The 18072-nt window shown below is 50.8% G+C and overlaps 1 protein-coding gene across 1 annotated transcript in view; it reads right to left on the reverse strand.

The window, feature by feature from the left end:
* Positions 1 to 600: 600 nt before the first annotated feature.
* Positions 601 to 18072, reverse strand: part of LOC142295561 (uncharacterized) — a 45288-nt gene continuing 27816 nt past the window's right edge. Inside the window, exon 4 of the mRNA XM_075338663.1 lies at positions 601 to 1342. Coding sequence (XP_075194778.1) covers positions 1204 to 1342 — 139 coding nt within the window. The 3' untranslated portion in view covers positions 601 to 1203. The remainder of the gene's footprint in view (positions 1343 to 18072) is intronic.

The raw sequence follows: 18072 nt of genomic DNA on the forward strand, positions 1-18072 counted from the left end.
CATCATGATCCCTGAAGGTTCTCGTAGTCTGGTGACCCAGAGGTTGACCTCGGGTCATCATGGCGATGATCAGGACCTCGCGGGGACACCGATTGGAGGGGAGAGGGAGCGCTATCCCTCTCCCAATCCCCTAAGTGCCGCAATTGATATTGATCGCAACATTTAAGGGATTAAACTGCCAAGGACGGTGCAGGGACTGTCCCTAGCTCAGAGAGTGCCTATGACCCCGCAATCGTCAGGACGCACCTATACGTCCTAGGTTGGGAACGAACTCCCTTCTAGGACATATAGGTATGTCCAGTGGCATAACTAGAGTTTGATGGGCCCTGGTTCAAAATTTGGACCAGGCCCCCCCCTCCACGTACACCGACACTTAAGGTACTGGATAATGACACTGACACTCGGGGTACAGGATAATGACGCTGATACTTGGCTTTTACCCTCAGCACCCAGATTTCCCATGATCTGAAATCCCTCTATCAGCACCCAGCTTTCCCATGCTCTGCCATACATCTTTCCCTCAGCACCCAGCTTTCCCATAACAGAGCATGGGAAAGCTGGATGCTAAGACAAGATGTACAGCAGAGCATGGGAAAGCTGGGTGCTGAGACAAGATATATAGCAGAGCATGGGAAAGCTGGGTGCTGAGGGAAAGAGCCTTTTTTCCTCAGCACAAAACGTTCCCATCCCATGCTTGTATCTTTGTCCCCCCTAGTATATAGTTCTCCAAATACTATAATGGCCCCGACATAGCCTTCCATATAGTATAAAAGGTCCCACATAACCCTTGATATATTAGAATGCACCCCCCATAGTCCTCCATATATTAAAATGCATTTCCCATAGTCCTCCATATATTATAATTCACCCCATAGTTCTCCATATTTTATGCTGCACCACATAGCCCTCCATGTTTTATAACGCACCCCCATAGTCCATGTGTAAGGTAGCCTCCATAATCCTCCATATATTATAATGCAGCCCCCATAGTCCTATATGTTGTTAGGGCCAGGTGGACGGGCAGACCCAGGAGGTGGATCCACTGGGCCGAACTCCTTAATGAAGGCAAGGGGTCCAGTAGCCGGAGCACTACGGGTAGCAGGACAGTCCGTGCAAAAGAGTGGAATGGAGAAGTCCCTGGGACCACGGAGTCACTGATGGTAGTCCGGGTGACGGAGCTCAGGTTCGGAGGCCGAGATGTTGTCAGGCAGAGTCCGGAACCGATGGAGCGAGAGGACGGGTCACCACAGGGATCAGAGATGGAATGGACTGACGGGATGGCAGATAGTCAGCGTTCGGGGTTCGGGAATCGGCAGGACCGGATGGCGAGGCAGGAGCGGCTCTAGAAGAGAGATAGGTAAGTATACCACAGAGACACAAGGAGACCTGACTCCTAGCTTAGGAAACACGAAGAACAGGCCCTGCCCACTTGGACACTAAACCCCTTTATACCCTGTACCTGTGTGTTCAATTTCCTGTCAGTGGACGCTGGCCCTTTAAGAGAGGGTCAATGACCGCGCGCGCGCCCTAATGCGCATGCGCGAGGCCCGGGTGCCAGAAGCCAGGGCAGGGAGTGGTGAGCAGGAAGCAGGAGAGCCGGGCTGGGGCTGAGTAGCCGACGGGCGCCGGGAGCGGGGACCGGGCCGCCTGGGGACCGCAGGCGATGGAGGCTGGAGACCGGGGAGCGAAGCAGGGAAGCCGGGGAGCGTGGCAGGTGAGCCGGGGAGCAGAGCAGGGGACCCGGAGAGCGTGACATATGTATTATAATACAGCACCATAAATCTTCATATTGTATTATGCAGCCCCATACTCTTCCATGTATAATGCACCCCTATAGTCCATGTATAAGGTGTCCTTCATGTTTATTATGCAGTCCCATAGACTTCCATGTATCATGCAGCCAGCCCCCCCAGGGCCTCCATGTATCATGCAGCCAGCCCCCCCAGGGCCTCCATGTATCATGCAGCCAGCCCCCCCCCAGGGCCTCCATGTGTCACGCAGCGAGCCCCCCCAGGGCCTCCATGTGTCACCCTGCCAGCCCCCCAGGGCCTCCATGTGTCATGCAGCCAGCCCCCCCAGGGCCTCCATGTGTCATGCAGCCAGGCATGACATCATCGCAGGTCCTGGCAGGATGGATTCCGTCTGCTGTGCAGGAGCACTTCTGCTCTGCCGCAGGTCAGATACGCCTGATGGGCCAGGTCAGGGGCCCCTCTACTGACACCGGGCCCCCCTGACTCACAGTCCGGCCCCCTGGTACTTGGCCACTACACAGCGCATCTCCTCTCTTACAGAGAGGAGCCGACTCTACAGAGCGGCTGACGGGCCCCTATAACACCGCGGGCCAGGTCGCAGTGGCGACCTCTGCGACCGCGGTCGTTACGCCCCTGGGTATGTCAAAGGTCGAAAAGGGGTTAAAGGAGAGGTCCAAAAGCAAAGCATTTTTCTCCTAAATTCCTATCAATTTAGTAACATAATCTAAGCTATTTTCTAATATACTTGCTTTCAAAATTCCCTACCGTTCCCTAACTACACTATCTAAAAGCTACTGTGGTGCTCAAATGAATCATCATCAGACAGGTAAGAGAAAAATGCTTTGATTTCAGACCACCGCTATAAGTCAGAGTTTACCACCTGGGTGGAAGAAATTGAAAAGATGCAGGATTCTGCTCTTGAAGAGCTTCAAACATACAAGAAATCATTTTCCACCATTCTGCTAGATTAACCTAAGGTGGAGAAACTTTTGTTTTTCTTTTTTTTTTTTCTTTCCATCTCCAAGAAAAACTGATTCTACTCTGATCTGAATAATCGGAACATTTTTCTAGGGGAGAGAGAGAAAATGGTCTTGTGCACCAACCCATATAGTGGTTGGTCGGTTTCAGTGCTAATGATCTATAGTTTTATTCATATTTATGTTATTTCTTTGTCATATTATACTGATATACCTGTCTAGCCACTACTGTGGCAGCCGCTCTGCTGTGGAGATTTTCTTCAATTATATTCAAACAGAAACCCTTATTGTTCTTTTCTGGGTAATTACATTTAAAACCTCTTGTGGTTATAAGATTATTCATATTGTGTAATCAAGCCTTTGTTCATTTCCATCCTCCTGTTGTGTCGTGGTGAGCTCTACCACATAACAGGTTGCAATATTCAGTTCTACGTTGTGTTATCTGGTGACTAATTTTGAAAATAAATATTTTACAGACCTCTTAATTGCTTAAGGAAGCTACTCAGCATTGAAAAACATCTCATCGAGGGTCAGAAGACCTTCCAGCTACCTCTAAGAGGACAAGGGCTTTCTAAGTGCATGTGTCGTGGGCGGAGGAGGGGACGCTGCGCTCTCCCACTGCTCGGGTCCGGCTGCTGCGGCTGCTGCTCGGTGGTGGCTCGAGCGGTGGGCCGGATCCCGGGGACTCGAGCGGCGTTCCTCGCCCGTGAGTGAAAAGGGGATTGATGGTGGGGATTTATTGTCCGTGACGCCACCCACGGTTCTGGTGATTTAGGTGACACCACCGCTGCTCTGGACGGGGATCCCGGGAGCGGTGACAGGGAGCAGCTGAGTTGTTAGTTCTCCCCTCCGTGGGTAGGGGGTTGGTTGTCCCGGGGCCCGGTGATGGGGTAGGGATGGATGATGGCAGGCGGGTTCCGGGACCTGGTGAGGTGCAGGGTCAGCGCTGTGCCGCACGGCACGGTGGTACTCAGCCTGAGACGATGACACAGTTCTCGGTAAAACACACGGCTGGAAAGACGGGGTCCCACGGACGGCTGCTGTTGCTTTTCCCCGGCAGGTTGACGGTGACTGCCTTTCCCTGCACCTATGTACTTCTGACGGTTCCAATGGGTTCCCACCGGTAACCCGCTCCCCGGCTTGGATATGGGCCGGAGGAGCCCCTTTTGCCCGCAGGTGCTGGCCTTGAGAAACTGTTGCCTTGGCGGTGTCTCTCTCACTGGGTTGGACTGTTGCCTTCTGTCGGGACTTGACTGTTTGGAAACCCAGGAGGTCCCCTTCACTAATGGATTCGGCAAATTCACGGCGACTCCTAGCCTTGCCGGGGTCCGAAAAGCCCCTGCCAATGGTGCTGGCTTCTCCTTGTGTACCGGTCTGGTACCGCCGGGCCACCGCCCATCCACGGTCCTTACGGTAACTCCGATAGGCCACTCCTGCAGACGGTCACCACCGTCTGCCAACCTTGCTGTCTCGCCCGGGCCACACACCCGGACGCTATCAGTCAGTTGCTCTACTGCCACTTCACTTTACTCCTTCCACTTTCACTTCCCTAGCTTAACTGCACTCTTTTCCCGCCTCCAGGACTGTGAACTCCTCGGTGGGCGGGACCAACCACCTGGCCCACCCCCTGGTGTGGACATCAGCCCCTGGAGGAAGGCAACAAGGGTTTTGTGTCTGGCTTAGATGTGCCTAACCGGGGTGTAGGGTGTGGTGGTGTAATTACCTGTGGCCCCTGACTTGTCCAGGGCGCCACACATGTTACAGCCACGTTTGTGCAGGCAACCCTATTGAGGACCAGGAGACCACCCAGAGTCAGACACCTACTCTAGGGATCAAGGGTTTTTTAAATGGATATTACAGCTGAGCTTGTGTGAGCAATCTGGTTGAGGACAAGGAGATCACCCAGATTAAGACACCACCTCTAAGGGGCCAAGGACTTTCTATGTCAATCTTACAGCCAAGGTTTTGAGAGAAGTGCAGTCAAGGACCTTGAGATCACCCAAAGTCAGATACCAACACTAGGGGTTGCTATACAATGTGAAAATTGCCTCTGATCAGTCCCTACTATTATCATACAGTGTATGCCACTGTTGGCCAGTCGCCACTTTATAGTTGGTTAGTATAGATGTAGCAAGTAACAGATGAATAAAAAGTGAATGAAGGGGTCACACTACACAAATTTGGCTTTAGCTATAGCTGTATATATTACATTTCATACATACAACAGGGGAAATAAGTATTGAATACTTCACTAATTTTCTAATTAAATATATTTCTAAAGGTTCTATTGACATTAATTCTTTTTACCAAACGTCGGTAACAGCCCATCCAATCCACACAGAAAAATAAATCAAACCATAGAAGTCTATAAATTATGTATAATAAAATGAAATGATACAGGGAAAAAGTATTGAATACATGAAGAAAGAAAAGTGCATAAAGCCCTGGAAACTCATAACACCAGCTGATATACTGTATATCAGTAATTAGAAAGCAATCCTTCCAATTAGTAAAAAAAAATATCAGCTGGTTCAACTAATGGTTTATAAAAAAAGTATCTCATTACCAAGGTGCCACACAAGAAACATCTCTTGATGAGTAAAACCAGTGAGCTGTCTCAAGACCTTAGCAACCTTATTGTTGCAAAACAAACTGATGACATTGATAGCAGAAGAATGTATAAACTATTGAAGGTTTCGGTAAGCACTGTTGTGGCCATAAATCGGTCAAGACAGTGTGCTCCCAGCAAGATTTCAGACACAGGAGTGAAAGAATTATCAGAAGAGTTGTTCAAGAGCCAACAACTAAAAAAGGAGAGTTACAGAAAAATCTGGAATCAGCAAGTAGAATTCTTTCAATGAAAACAATAATTATTGCACTGTACCTCCATAAGATGTTTGTTTGAACACTCACCATGCAAGACTCCATTGCTGAACAAAAAACATGCTCAAGCGTGTTTGAGAACAAAATTTAACTTTTTGGATGCCATAATACATACCATGTTTGGAGGTCAAAAGGCATTTCATATCACTCCCAAAACACCATACCAACAGTAAGGTTTAGAGGTGGGAACATCATGGTGTGAGGCTGTTTTTCAGCATAAGGCATGGGTAAACTTCATTTAATTGAAGGGAGGATGAATGAATAAATTAACCAAGATATTCTTGATAAAAATCTGTTGCCATCTACCAGGATGATGAAGGTGAAACAAGGGCGTACATTTCAGCAAGACAATAATCCGAAACACACAGCCAAGGAATCTGTCAATTGGTTTCAGAGAAAGAAAATAAAGCTGCTAGAATGGCCGAGCCAATCACCTGACCTGAATGCAGTAGAAAATTTACTAGTGTGAAGCCCCACAGGTGTAGTGTCGGTGCATTACCTTCAGGGACTCCACTCGGCTGGATCTGTCACAGGTAGGAGATCTTCTTCTTGTCGTGACGCCACTCTCAGTATTGCGGTCAGTGGGGACCGCCACTGCAGGTTGAGGGACGCCTGGGGCTGATGGTGAGTGCAGTTAGTTGGAATAGCCTCCTGAGAGTGAGGCAAGCCCCAGGGCCCTGTGTAGGTGCGTAGTACCACAAGGCGCAGAATAACTCCACACAAGCAGGATGTCTTTCAGGGGTTTTACTCACTTCAGATGGCAGGGTGAGTAACCCGGGCGTAGCTGGGATGAACCAGGCAGGAACCAGGTATCCTTCAGGCTGACTTCTGATGGTGACTACCAACTCGCCTTCCTTAGCCCTTGGTGGTTTGGGGTAACCCCGACTTTTAGTCCCTATGGGGGTCACCCAGGGAAGTTGCTGAAGCCTCACTCCCCTTCGTTTGCCGTTTGCTTGTTGCCTGGGCCAGATCACTCCAGCTGCTTGCCTCCTGTGACCTATGGGCCCTAACTGTGGCTACGTGGCTGCGGCTGTTGTGGTGTTGTGGCGTGGGCTTTGAGAGCCCCACACCGGCAGGTTTAGCAAAAGAAAGCTGGATCTATCTCCGCTTCGGGATCTGCCGCCCGTTTGGGCCTGGTACTCCCTAGCAGTCTCCTTACTTCCCACTCCGTGCTCTCTCTCTAGCTGAGATGGGTTTCGGGTAGCACTCCTAGTTGACCGTTCTCCCCCGTCGGTAGCCACTGCGCGGACGCTGTCAGACTACAGCAGCCCAGGGGAAGGGGTCAGCTCTCCTCGGAGCTCCCTGGACTCTGCTCTGAACCGGCTCACATCTGGGACCTTCACTGCTGCTCCTGTCAGAGCTTCCCTTTCCTGCTCCTCACTCCTCCACACTCTGCTGCAGACTGTTTACTCCTCCTTCTCTTTTCCCTTTTGTGCCTGCCTACGCCACCTAGCAACCAGACTCTCTTACCACACCCCTTGAGAGGAGATGGAGGCTTTTGGCCCCCTCCACTATTCCAGTGGAGGTGAAGGCTTTTCCCCCTCCTGGGATCCCCAGGGGTCCTCTCATGGGTACATGTGTGAGACCTGATCACTATGCGCCTGTGTAGTCACACCTCGGTCAGCCTTCTGGATTACCTGTATTGTACTGTCCCCAGCATGGGTGCAGTACTCAGTGGTGCCTGACCAGGTCAGGGGCGCCACATTCCCCCTTAGTTATCACCAGCACGTCCTCGGGCTGCAAGACAACATTTTAAAATGCATAAAACAGTAAAACATGTAAAACATTTTTAAAAGCACCAGGTACCATACATCACCACCCTCCACCCACAAGTCCGTTAACCCACCCAAAACCCTTTCACGTTGGCCGCGCCTTCAGCCACTTCTGGCAGGATGTAGAGGCGGCTTTCATGGTCTGGTGGTCTTCAGGGTATACCTGGCCTGGTGGAGCCGCGCCTTCAGCCACTTCTGGCAGGATGTAGAGGCGGCCTCCACAGTTGGTGCTGACCAGGTACCCTCTTTGTGGTGGAGAGCCAGGCCCCATAAACAGGCATGCTCTCTGGTTGCAGGTAAGCCAAGGCCCTATATACGGACGTGCCCCCCTGGTTGCAGACGAGCCAAGCCCCTAAACAGGCTGACTCTGGTGGTGGTGGTGCCCTCTGGTGTAACTATTTACACTGCGAGAGTTTGTGGCTATAGCCAGTTCATAGCCTTAAGGTTCATTTCTCACATTAGTTTATGTGGGCACATTCTTGAACTTGTAAAACGTTGCAAAACAAACTTTTTCCAAACTGGTAACTTGCTGTATTTCTTATGTTATTTACATGGATTCCTCCTCACCAGGGCTTGGCGGGGCAGGTGACAACTGGTTTCTGCTACGGCGCCGTGTCTTGCGGGCTTGATTCTGCTGGGTGGCTGCTTCACTGCTGGCAGGCTCCCAGGTGAGGTTGCTGGACAAATCTTCCTCTTCATCCCAGCGAGAATATGGCAACATCTCTGGCTCTGGGCATGGATCCACTGCTGATGGCTCCGGGGTCAACTCCTCAACTTCCTGGCCTCCTCTCCCCCTTAGTTCTTCTGAGCACTCCTTCGGTGGCAGTGCTGGGGATGGGCTTTCTTCAGCAGACCCAGACGGGGAACTCTTTGGCGTGGTTGCTGCAGGAGTCGCCTTGGGGGTGTGCGGAGGGAGTATGTACTGGTCCACCAACCATTGTGGAAACTTGGCCTCCATGTCAGCCTTCAGCTGCCAGTATGCGGGGTCCTCTCCCAGCGTGGGCTTTCCAGCAGGGACCTCCTTGGACTGGGGAGCGATGTCTGCTCTGGCCTTGCAGGCCGGGGTAAATGGTGATGCAATCTTATCTTGGCGGGCCGCGCCTGGCATGGCGGCGGCCTGGTCTTGGCGGGCCGCGCCTGACATGGCGGCGGCCTGGTCTTGGCGGGCCGCGCCTGACATGGCGGCGGCCTGGATCGGCGTCGCAGCTGCGATGGGATCTGTGCAGGCTGGGCTGGGCGTCGCTGCAGCGATCGGAGCTTGGCGGGCCGCACCTGGCGGGGCTGCGGCCTGGTTCAGCACCTCACTTGCGGCGCGGACGAGCGTTGCTGCTGCGGTGGGGTCTCGGCGGGCCGGGCCTAGCATGGCGGCGGCCTGGGTCAGCGTCACACCCGCAGCGCGGATGAGGGTCGCGGTGGCAGCCGGTTCTTTGCGGGCCGGGCAGGGCATCGCTGCAGGGACCGGGTCTTGGTGGGCCGAGCAGGGCATCGCTGCGGCGGCCGGGGCTTGGCGGGCCGCACCTGGCGTGGTTGCGGCCTGGCTCAGCGTCGCCGCGCCGGGCGCCTCTTCAGGGACTGCGGGCGTGGCAGCAGGGGTCGGGGCACTCGCGCCGGCAGGGGCATCACTGGACTCACCCATCGGTAGCAGCATCGGGGTCTGAGTCGTCACCGCCCGATCTGGCACTCGGCGCGCGGCTCTCCCCTCATAGGCCTGAACCGCCGCGGTCATCCACAGAAACTCCGTCCGTCCCTCTCTAATCAGCCTTCCGACCCTGGCTTCCAGTTGATCGCAGAATTCAGCAAGCTCCCGACACCACCAGGCAGCGGAGCCTGGCTCTGGGTCTCTGCACTCAGACGCCATTTTCTCTAATAGCAAGCTGCTGGCTTCTTTTCCGTTCCGCCGTCTCTGGACGCTTCCGCTCTCTTTACAAGCGAGGTCAGAACTCTGCAGGGGATCTCTGGGTAGCCACACCTCTTCGTGGGCGGTAACTTCTCCCAGCGCGGGCTGCTGTTGTTTTTCAGCGCGCTTTTCATGGTGGCAATATGGCGGCGCTTCCAATTTTCCAAGCGGACCGCCCAGGCACATGGTCACCTGTCTGAACAGGTCTAGTCCTTATCCTGTTCGTGACGCCAGATGTGAAGCCCCACAGGTGTAGTGTCGGTGCATTACCTTCAGGGACTCCACTCGGCTGGATCTGTCACAGGTAGGAGATCTTCTTCTTGTCGTGACGCCACTCTCAGTATTGCGGTCAGTGGGGACCGCCACTGCAGGTTGAGGGACGCCTGGGGCTGATGGTGAGTGCAGTTAGTTGGAATAGCCTCCTGAGAGTGAGGCAAGCCCCAGGGCCCTGTGTAGGTGCGTAGTACCACAAGGCGCAGAATAACTCCACACAAGCAGGATGTCTTTCAGGGGTTTTACTCACTTCAGATGGCAGGGTGAGTAACCCGGGCGTAGCTGGGATGAACCAGGCAGGAACCAGGTATCCTTCAGGCTGACTTCTGATGGTGACTACCAACTCGCCTTCCTTAGCCCTTGGTGGTTTGGGGTAACCCCGACTTTTAGTCCCTATGGGGGTCACCCAGGGAAGTTGCTGAAGCCTCACTCCCCTTCGTTTGCCGTTTGCTTGTTGCCTGGGCCAGATCACTCCAGCTGCTTGCCTCCTGTGACCTATGGGCCCTAACTGTGGCTACGTGGCTGCGGCTGTTGTGGTGTTGTGGCGTGGGCTTTGAGAGCCCCACACCGGCAGGTTTAGCAAAAGAAAGCTGGATCTATCTCCGCTTCGGGATCTGCCGCCCGTTTGGGCCTGGTACTCCCTAGCAGTCTCCTTACTTCCCACTCCGTGCTCTCTCTCTAGCTGAGATGGGTTTCGGGTAGCACTCCTAGTTGACCGTTCTCCCCCGTCGGTAGCCACTGCGCGGACGCTGTCAGACTACAGCAGCCCAGGGGAAGGGGTCAGCTCTCCTCGGAGCTCCCTGGACTCTGCTCTGAACCGGCTCACATCTGGGACCTTCACTGCTGCTCCTGTCAGAGCTTCCCTTTCCTGCTCCTCACTCCTCCACACTCTGCTGCAGACTGTTTACTCCTCCTTCTCTTTTCCCTTTTGTGCCTGCCTACGCCACCTAGCAACCAGACTCTCTTACCACACCCCTTGAGAGGAGATGGAGGCTTTTGGCCCCCTCCACTATTCCAGTGGAGGTGAAGGCTTTTCCCCCTCCTGGGATCCCCAGGGGTCCTCTCATGGGTACATGTGTGAGACCTGATCACTATGCGCCTGTGTAGTCACACCTCGGTCAGCCTTCTGGATTACCTGTATTGTACTGTCCCCAGCATGGGTGCAGTACTCAGTGGTGCCTGACCAGGTCAGGGGCGCCACACTAGCTCAGAGTTCATAGAAGGAACCCATTTACCTTCAGGATTTGAAGATTATTTGTGTGTTTGAATGGGCCAAAATCACACTAGAGCAATGTGTTCGACTAGTTTCTCCATACAGGAGACATCTTAAAGCTGTTATCTCATCAACAGCAAAGGCTTTTGCATGAAGTATTAAATACTTTTCAGTAAGCGTGTTCAATACTTTTTCTCTGTGTCATTTCTTATTATTAAACTTCACTAAAATTATGAACATGTATGGGTTGATTTCTTTACATGTGTGAATTGGATGGGTTGTTACCAACATTTGATGATACATTCATGTGAATACCACCTTTAGAAAGATATTTACTTAGAAAATTGGTGACGTGTTCAATACTTATTTCACCCGCTGAATGTCATATGTCATTATTTTAGCTTCTGTATTTTATAGAGGGGTGACGTAGAAATAAACATATGTAGTAGTGAATAATACTATCTCTGCTATGCATTTTACCAGTGGTCGAACTAGAGTTCAATGGGTCCCAGTGCAAAATTTGGGCCTGGCCTCCCCCCATCCCTGCCCCCCACGGGGTACAGGATAATTGGCTCTTAAACTCAACACCCAGCTTTCCCATACTCCGATATCCCTATATAATATCCGATATTATAATGCACCCCCTATAGTCCTTCATATATTATAATACATCCCCATAGTCCTTCATATAATTATAACACACTCCCCATTGTCTTCCATATATTATAATGCACCGCCATAGTCTCTCTTCATTGCTTTCAATTGTATCGGCATCTGCAGTGCAACAAACTTTATTGCATGGGAAAAATGTCTGTATGCTTCTATGAAAAAAATAAATAAATGTGAAAAAAAATGACATCTTCTGGGCCGGGGAGGAAGTAAAAAAAATATACAAATACGAATTGCAAATAATTCTTTCTTTGAGGTAATACATTTTTTAAAAACAGGCAGGGAAATGATTTACCTCACAAAAAGAATCAGCTGTAATATGCTGTGCTATCTGTATACTCTCTTTTGCTTCCTCCCTGTCCCAGGAGATATGGTATAATCAGACCATGTCCCTGAGCGGTCAGACACGGCCATTACACAGTACAGAGCAGAGGCACATATATAAGGAGGTTATCTTGGTACACAAACATTTTTTTTTTAAAAATTATCTTTTGTTCAGGGGAAAACCCCTTTAAGGTTCAATTACAAGCAAAGCCACAGGAAGATTTATTTTTTTTGCAATGTTGAACTTATGAATTTTTGGGGAATTTTAATTCCTCTTTCTGTCCCTTTGCTTTTAATTTTAGATAACTACTCGCAAGATAATGAGGACCCTTGACGTGGGTTGAGAGCTTGTGTGTTTTGGCCAAAATATCAACCAATGGAAAGAAGAAAGACGGAGCACACCACTATTAACAGCAAATAGATATTTGGGTGCACCCTAGTGCATTAAGGAGGAACCATGGGAAATGAAGAAAAGATGCTGCACATGAAATCAGAGGCACACCTATTGAATTATAATATCAAAAAGACACCTTAATTGAGTACAAAAATAGAACATGTTAAAAACACTTAAAACAGACATAGAGGACAACACCCACTAGGCAGAGCCTAACCAAAATGGTTGCAACAATATGCCAATATATGTAACGTCCTGGTGGTGGATTCACTGGGCCGTGCACCGGACTCTCCCCAGTGAGGCAACCTGGAGCTAACCACTATACAGGGACTGTCCGATCACCCCACCAGAGGGCCTAGATGCACGGTAGCCGGAACACTAGGGGTACGGGATAAGAGTCTTTTAGGGATCTGCACGGGAATGTCTCTGAGTCCAACGAGCACCGTAGGCAGGATGGATGACTGGAGCGGCTCCAGCGGCGATACACGTCAGGTCGCCCACTTTGAGCGGTATACTCTGCCTTTCCCTCTCACGCATTATGTGTGATTGATTGACCCTGTGTTCTCCTCTGGTGACCACCTTGTTTATATTTACCCATCTATTTATTGGCACTCAGCCTGTCACTTATAGGTCTATATATACTATGCTTTCTTAGTTGTTCCAACTGCAGCTCTATTCTCTATTTTTGATGTATGGGCATTCCTTGATTACGCCTTTTCTTTATAGGGTCATGCCATTTGTTCTATACTCTATGCCTTCCAGCATTGGATGTATAGATCTTTTACAACTGTGCCATATTTCTTGATAGATTTATTATTCTTTGAGGTGTATGCTTTCATATCTATCACCTTTACTATGGTACTGCATTGATATTGAACTTTATTTCATGTATAACCGCCCTATTGTATAATCTTTTTGATTTGTATACCATCTATATCTATATAGGCAATCTCTCTGTTTGCATACATCTTGTCCTTTTTATATTTGGGTATTGGGGGATGCCCCTTTTTGCAGTTTATTTATACAACGTCATCACCAGAGGGTCCCATGATATTAGGTACTTTACACTGCACGTATACCGGGTCTTTTGTTATACTGCTATTTTTCTATACATATATTGGCATATTGTTGCAACCATTTGGGTTAGGCTCCGCCTAGTGGGTGTTGTCCTCTATGGCTGTTTTAAATATTTTTAACATGTTCTATTTTTGTACTCAAGGTGTCTTTTTGATATTATAATTCAATAGGTGTGCCCCTGATTTCATGTGCAGCATATTTTCTTCTTTTCCCAAAATATCAACTAATGGCACATAAATTTATTATATATATTTTTGATAGTTATATCTCTTTTTATGCAGGATGCAGCGAAGCCCATCTATGTTCGCCTTGTAAACTAAGATGTCTGTAAATATGGGATGAACTGATAAGAGTTCTGAGCATCCCGCTTGATCTAATACTATGGGAGGCACTAATAAGCTGCAAGCCAGGCACTGTGCACTTGATGTGTGTGATCAGCACCCTTACACACTTTATCTATGTGCAATGTTAGTACTGAGCAATCACCCCCTCCATAAATTGGTAGGTTGTGAGTGGTTGTCTTCATCAGTATTTTGTCCCTGTGCTGCCTTCAAAATGTACCCCCAATGCTGTGTATCCCCCCAGTGATATCTGTGCTCGACAAGTACTGTCTGTGCCCCCCAGTGATGTCTGTGCCCCCCAGTACAGTCCGTGCCCCCCTTAAAGATTTCTGTGCCCCCTAGTGATGTCTGTACTCCACAAGTACTGTGCCCTCTCTCTAATGCTGTGTGCTCCCTTAGTGTTGTGTGCCACCCCCCTAGTGCTTTGTGCCGCCCCCCCTAGTGCTGTGTGCCGCCCCCTTGTGCTGTGTGCCACCCCCTTTTGCTGTGTGCACCACTAGTGCTGTGTGCCACCCCCCAGTGCTGTGTGCATCCTTAAGTGATGATTGTGTCGCGCAATGCCGTGTGCCCCCAATGCTGTGTATCACCCTCAGTGTTGTGTTCCCTCAGTGCTGTGTACCCCCAATGCTGTGTACCACCCCCAGTGCTGTGTACTCCCCTGTGATGTCCATGCCCCCTAGTGATGTCTGTGCTCCCTATTCCCCCAGTGATATCTGTGCTCCCCTAGTGATGTTAATGACCCCTAATGATTTCTCTGCCCCCTAGTGATGTCTGTGCTTCCCCAGTTCTATCTGTGTCCCCCTAGTGATGTCTGCTCCACTAGTGCTGCCTGTGTCACACAGCCATGATTATGCCTCCCAGTGATGTCTGTGCTCCAGCCCCTCTTGTGATGTATATGCCACAGCCCCTCCTGTCATGTATTTTCCCCCAGCATCTCTTGTGATGTGTATGTCCCAAGACCCTCCTGTGATGTATATGTGTGGCACCCCTGTGGCTTCAGGCGCCACAGGGTACTGCATCTCATCCGGGGTGCAGTATTTATCACGGATATGGAGGAGGTCATCACCGGTAAACCACCATAACTCATCCAACACATAACACGTGAGCTCCTTCACTGGGACTAGGCCAGGGTAGGTGCCGGGGTTGACCATCACAAGTTATGGAACCTCCTAACCACTAATTCAGCAACCCAGGAGGCGGGGCACCCTCAGGGAAAGTGAGGAGCCATCACACACAGAATTCAGTTAGCATCAGACCGGAGGTAGAGCCAGATCGGCACCCAGGACGGGGTGTCAAGAAGGTATCAGGAACAGACATCAGGAAAAGGACACAGAATAGAAAGGGGCCCATGGTCCGGAGCTGGAGGCTCAATCCGGGTGCTTAGGAAGAAGGGGGATCCCAGGGTTCACGGGGAGTGCATCAGGCACCCGTGACCCGTTCCATGGCCCAGGAGCTGGGGGTGGAGAGAAGATCACTGGAAAGGACACACAGAAGGAAACACCGGTCTTGACCTCCGAACTATCCGGGATCGGCTGAAGCTCATCACGGTGAAACCCCAGCATTCCAAAAGCGGTGACATCTGAGTGAGTAAAGAACCTTGACTGCAACCTCTGTGTCGTCCCATCATTGCCAACTCTCCCATCGTCGCGCCCCTGTGCCATAGGCAACTACTACTCCCAACATCCTCCCTGGGGCCCAAGCTCTAGCTGTAGAGAGCTGTAATACCCTAGCTGTGTCACCATCTCCCAGAAGAGAGAGACTTTCCGTAGCGGCAGCTAATAACTGGCCGCATACCACAGGTGGCATCATGAATAACAACTCCCATCATCCCCATCTTTATTGATACCGCTGGGGTCATGAAATCGGGCCTGGCCGCTGTGACATCCCAAACCTTCACTGGCCCAGTGACAAGTAACCCCAGAGACACCGTGCGTGTGTCAACGTGGCGTCACGAACAGATTTCGTGCCTGCAACAACGGGTACCGTGCACCTCAAATACTGCGTCAAAGACGTTTATTGAAACAACGATCGCCATTAACCATTTGGCGTGGGAAGAAAAGTGGGTGTGCCGCCGTGGGTGGAACCCTGAACAGCGCTCGTAAAGGAGCCCAGCTGCTGGAGGCAGATTCCACCAGCCCATGTGACCAGGCAGAGGCAGAAATAAAGGACATGTCGTTTGAGGAAGAAGACCAGGTTGTTCCAGCCACTGCAACCATAGCACCCAAGGTGCTGGACTTAATGCCTTGCACTTCAGGAACGGAGTGGGCAGTGCTCAGGGAATCGCCCCCGCTGAGCGTCTGCGGGGACGGACAATGTAATTTGTTCAAAGTATATCCCCTGGCTGAGACTCTCACAATGTGACCTATGGCCTACCCGGGTCCCTGGGGGGCCTAGTGCTGGAAAATTCAACACCTGGAGCACCGCGATGGGAGAAAGAGTGAGGTAATTCACGATCCAACCCTTGCGTTGAGTTCTACTAGAGTGCTGCCTGGGAGTCGCACCGGAAGGGGGACTTGCTCTCGACCCCACCGGCATCCTAATACCAATTTGCCGTCATTGTGACCAAGCAGGACACTATGCCCGTGGGTGTCCCACAAATGGACAGAACCTGGGGGCAGGAACAGGCCCTCAGGAACCAGCAGCCAAGAAAGCATAAAGATGCTGAAATGAAGGCCCTGTACATAGTTGAATAATGCTGCATGGTGCTCATAGTTAAACTGTAATATTTGTTATGTTAAAACAGCTGGGCCACTGGACCATGGGTGGCCTGGACTACCTTGTAAATAGTTAGCACTTGTGCTCCCTACCAGAATTATCATGACCCAAAAACCTGTCGTGCATGCTGAAGAGGTGAAGCAGGGTCGGGAACACTGTGAGCAAAACCCAGAGCCTACGTTGGGGGCTCAGGGCAGGTCCCCCATATTGTTGTTGCTGCTAAATTGATGCAAGGTGCAAAAGTGAAAGTTTTATGCAAAAGTGAAAGTTTTTTGCAAAACTGAAAAATTTTATGTCAAAGGGAATGTCTTGTGTTAAAACCTAGTGTTTTATGTATTTTACAGTGTCAAAGGTTTTATATGTCGTACTGTAAAGTATGTGAAAGTTTGTAATGTTTAAGAAGCCATGCCTCCCATAAAGGGAAGAAACGTTGTAGTTTTCCAGCATAACCAAAATTTTGCAGTTTCCACTGTATTGTTTTTTTTCTTCCAGCTTGCGGATGTGCTGGGATTCGCTGTAGGGGTGTGTGGTGCCCCTGCGGCTTCAGGCGCCACAGGATACTGCACCTCATCCGGGGTAGAGTATTCATCTCGGATACAGAGGAGGTCATCACCGGTAAACCACCATAACTCTTCCAACACATAACACGGGAGCTCCTTCATTGAGACTGGGCCAGGGTAGGTGCCGAGGTTGGCCATCAAGAGGTATGGAACCTTCTAACCACTAGTTCAGCAACCCTGGAGGCGGGGCACCATCAGGGGAAGTGAAGAGCCATCACAAACAGAATTCAGTTAGCACCAGACCGGAGCTAGAGCCAGATCGGCACCCAGGACGGGGTGTCAAGAAGGCATCAGGAACAGACATCAGGAAAAGGAAACAGAATAGAAAGGGGCCCGTGGTCCGGAGCTGGATGCTCGACCCGGGTTCTTAGGAAGAAAGGGGATCCCAGGGTTTGCGAGGAGTGCAGCAGGCACCCGTGACCCGTTCCACGGCCCAGGAGCTGGGGGTGGAGGGAAGACCACTGGAAAGGATTCACAGAAGGAAACACCTGTCTTTACCTCTGAACTATCCGGGATCGGCTGGAGCCCATCACGGTGAAACCCCAGCATTCCAAAGGCGGTGACATCTCAATGAGTAAAGAACCTTGACTGCAACCTCTGTGTCGTCCCATCATTCCCAGCGCTCCCATCGTCGTGCCCCTGTGCCATAGACAGCTACTACTCCAAACATCCTCCCTGGGGCCCAAGCTCTACATGTGGAGAGCTGTAATAGCCGAGCTGCGTCACCATCTGCCTTAGAAGAGAGAGACTTTCTGCAGCGGCGGCTAATAACTGGCCGCACACCACAGGTGGCGTCACAAATAACTATTCCCATCATCCCCATCTTTATTGACACCGCCGGGGTCACAAAATCGGGCCTGGATGCTGTGACATCCCAAACTTCCACTGGCCCGGTGACGAGTAACCCCAGAGACCCCGTGAGTGCGTCATATGTCCCAGACCTTCTTGTAATGTATATGTCCCAACATTTCTTGTGATGTGTATGCTCCCAGCATCTCCTGTGATGTGTATGCCCCAGCCCCACTTGTGATATATACATCACAGGAGATGTTGGGGGCATATACATCACATAAGAAACTGAGGCATACACATCACTGGAAGGGCTGGAGCATATACATCAGGCACACGGACACAGTAGCAGAAGGGCAAGAGGAACAATGTCAAGTTCAGTTGAAGAAAAGCAGGTGACACAATGCCAGGCACATTAGCAAAGGAGCAAGGAGCAC

This window comes from Anomaloglossus baeobatrachus, chromosome 3 (genome assembly GCF_048569485.1).
Source record: "Anomaloglossus baeobatrachus isolate aAnoBae1 chromosome 3, aAnoBae1.hap1, whole genome shotgun sequence".
In the NCBI taxonomy this organism is placed as follows: Eukaryota; Metazoa; Chordata; class Amphibia; order Anura; family Aromobatidae; genus Anomaloglossus; species Anomaloglossus baeobatrachus.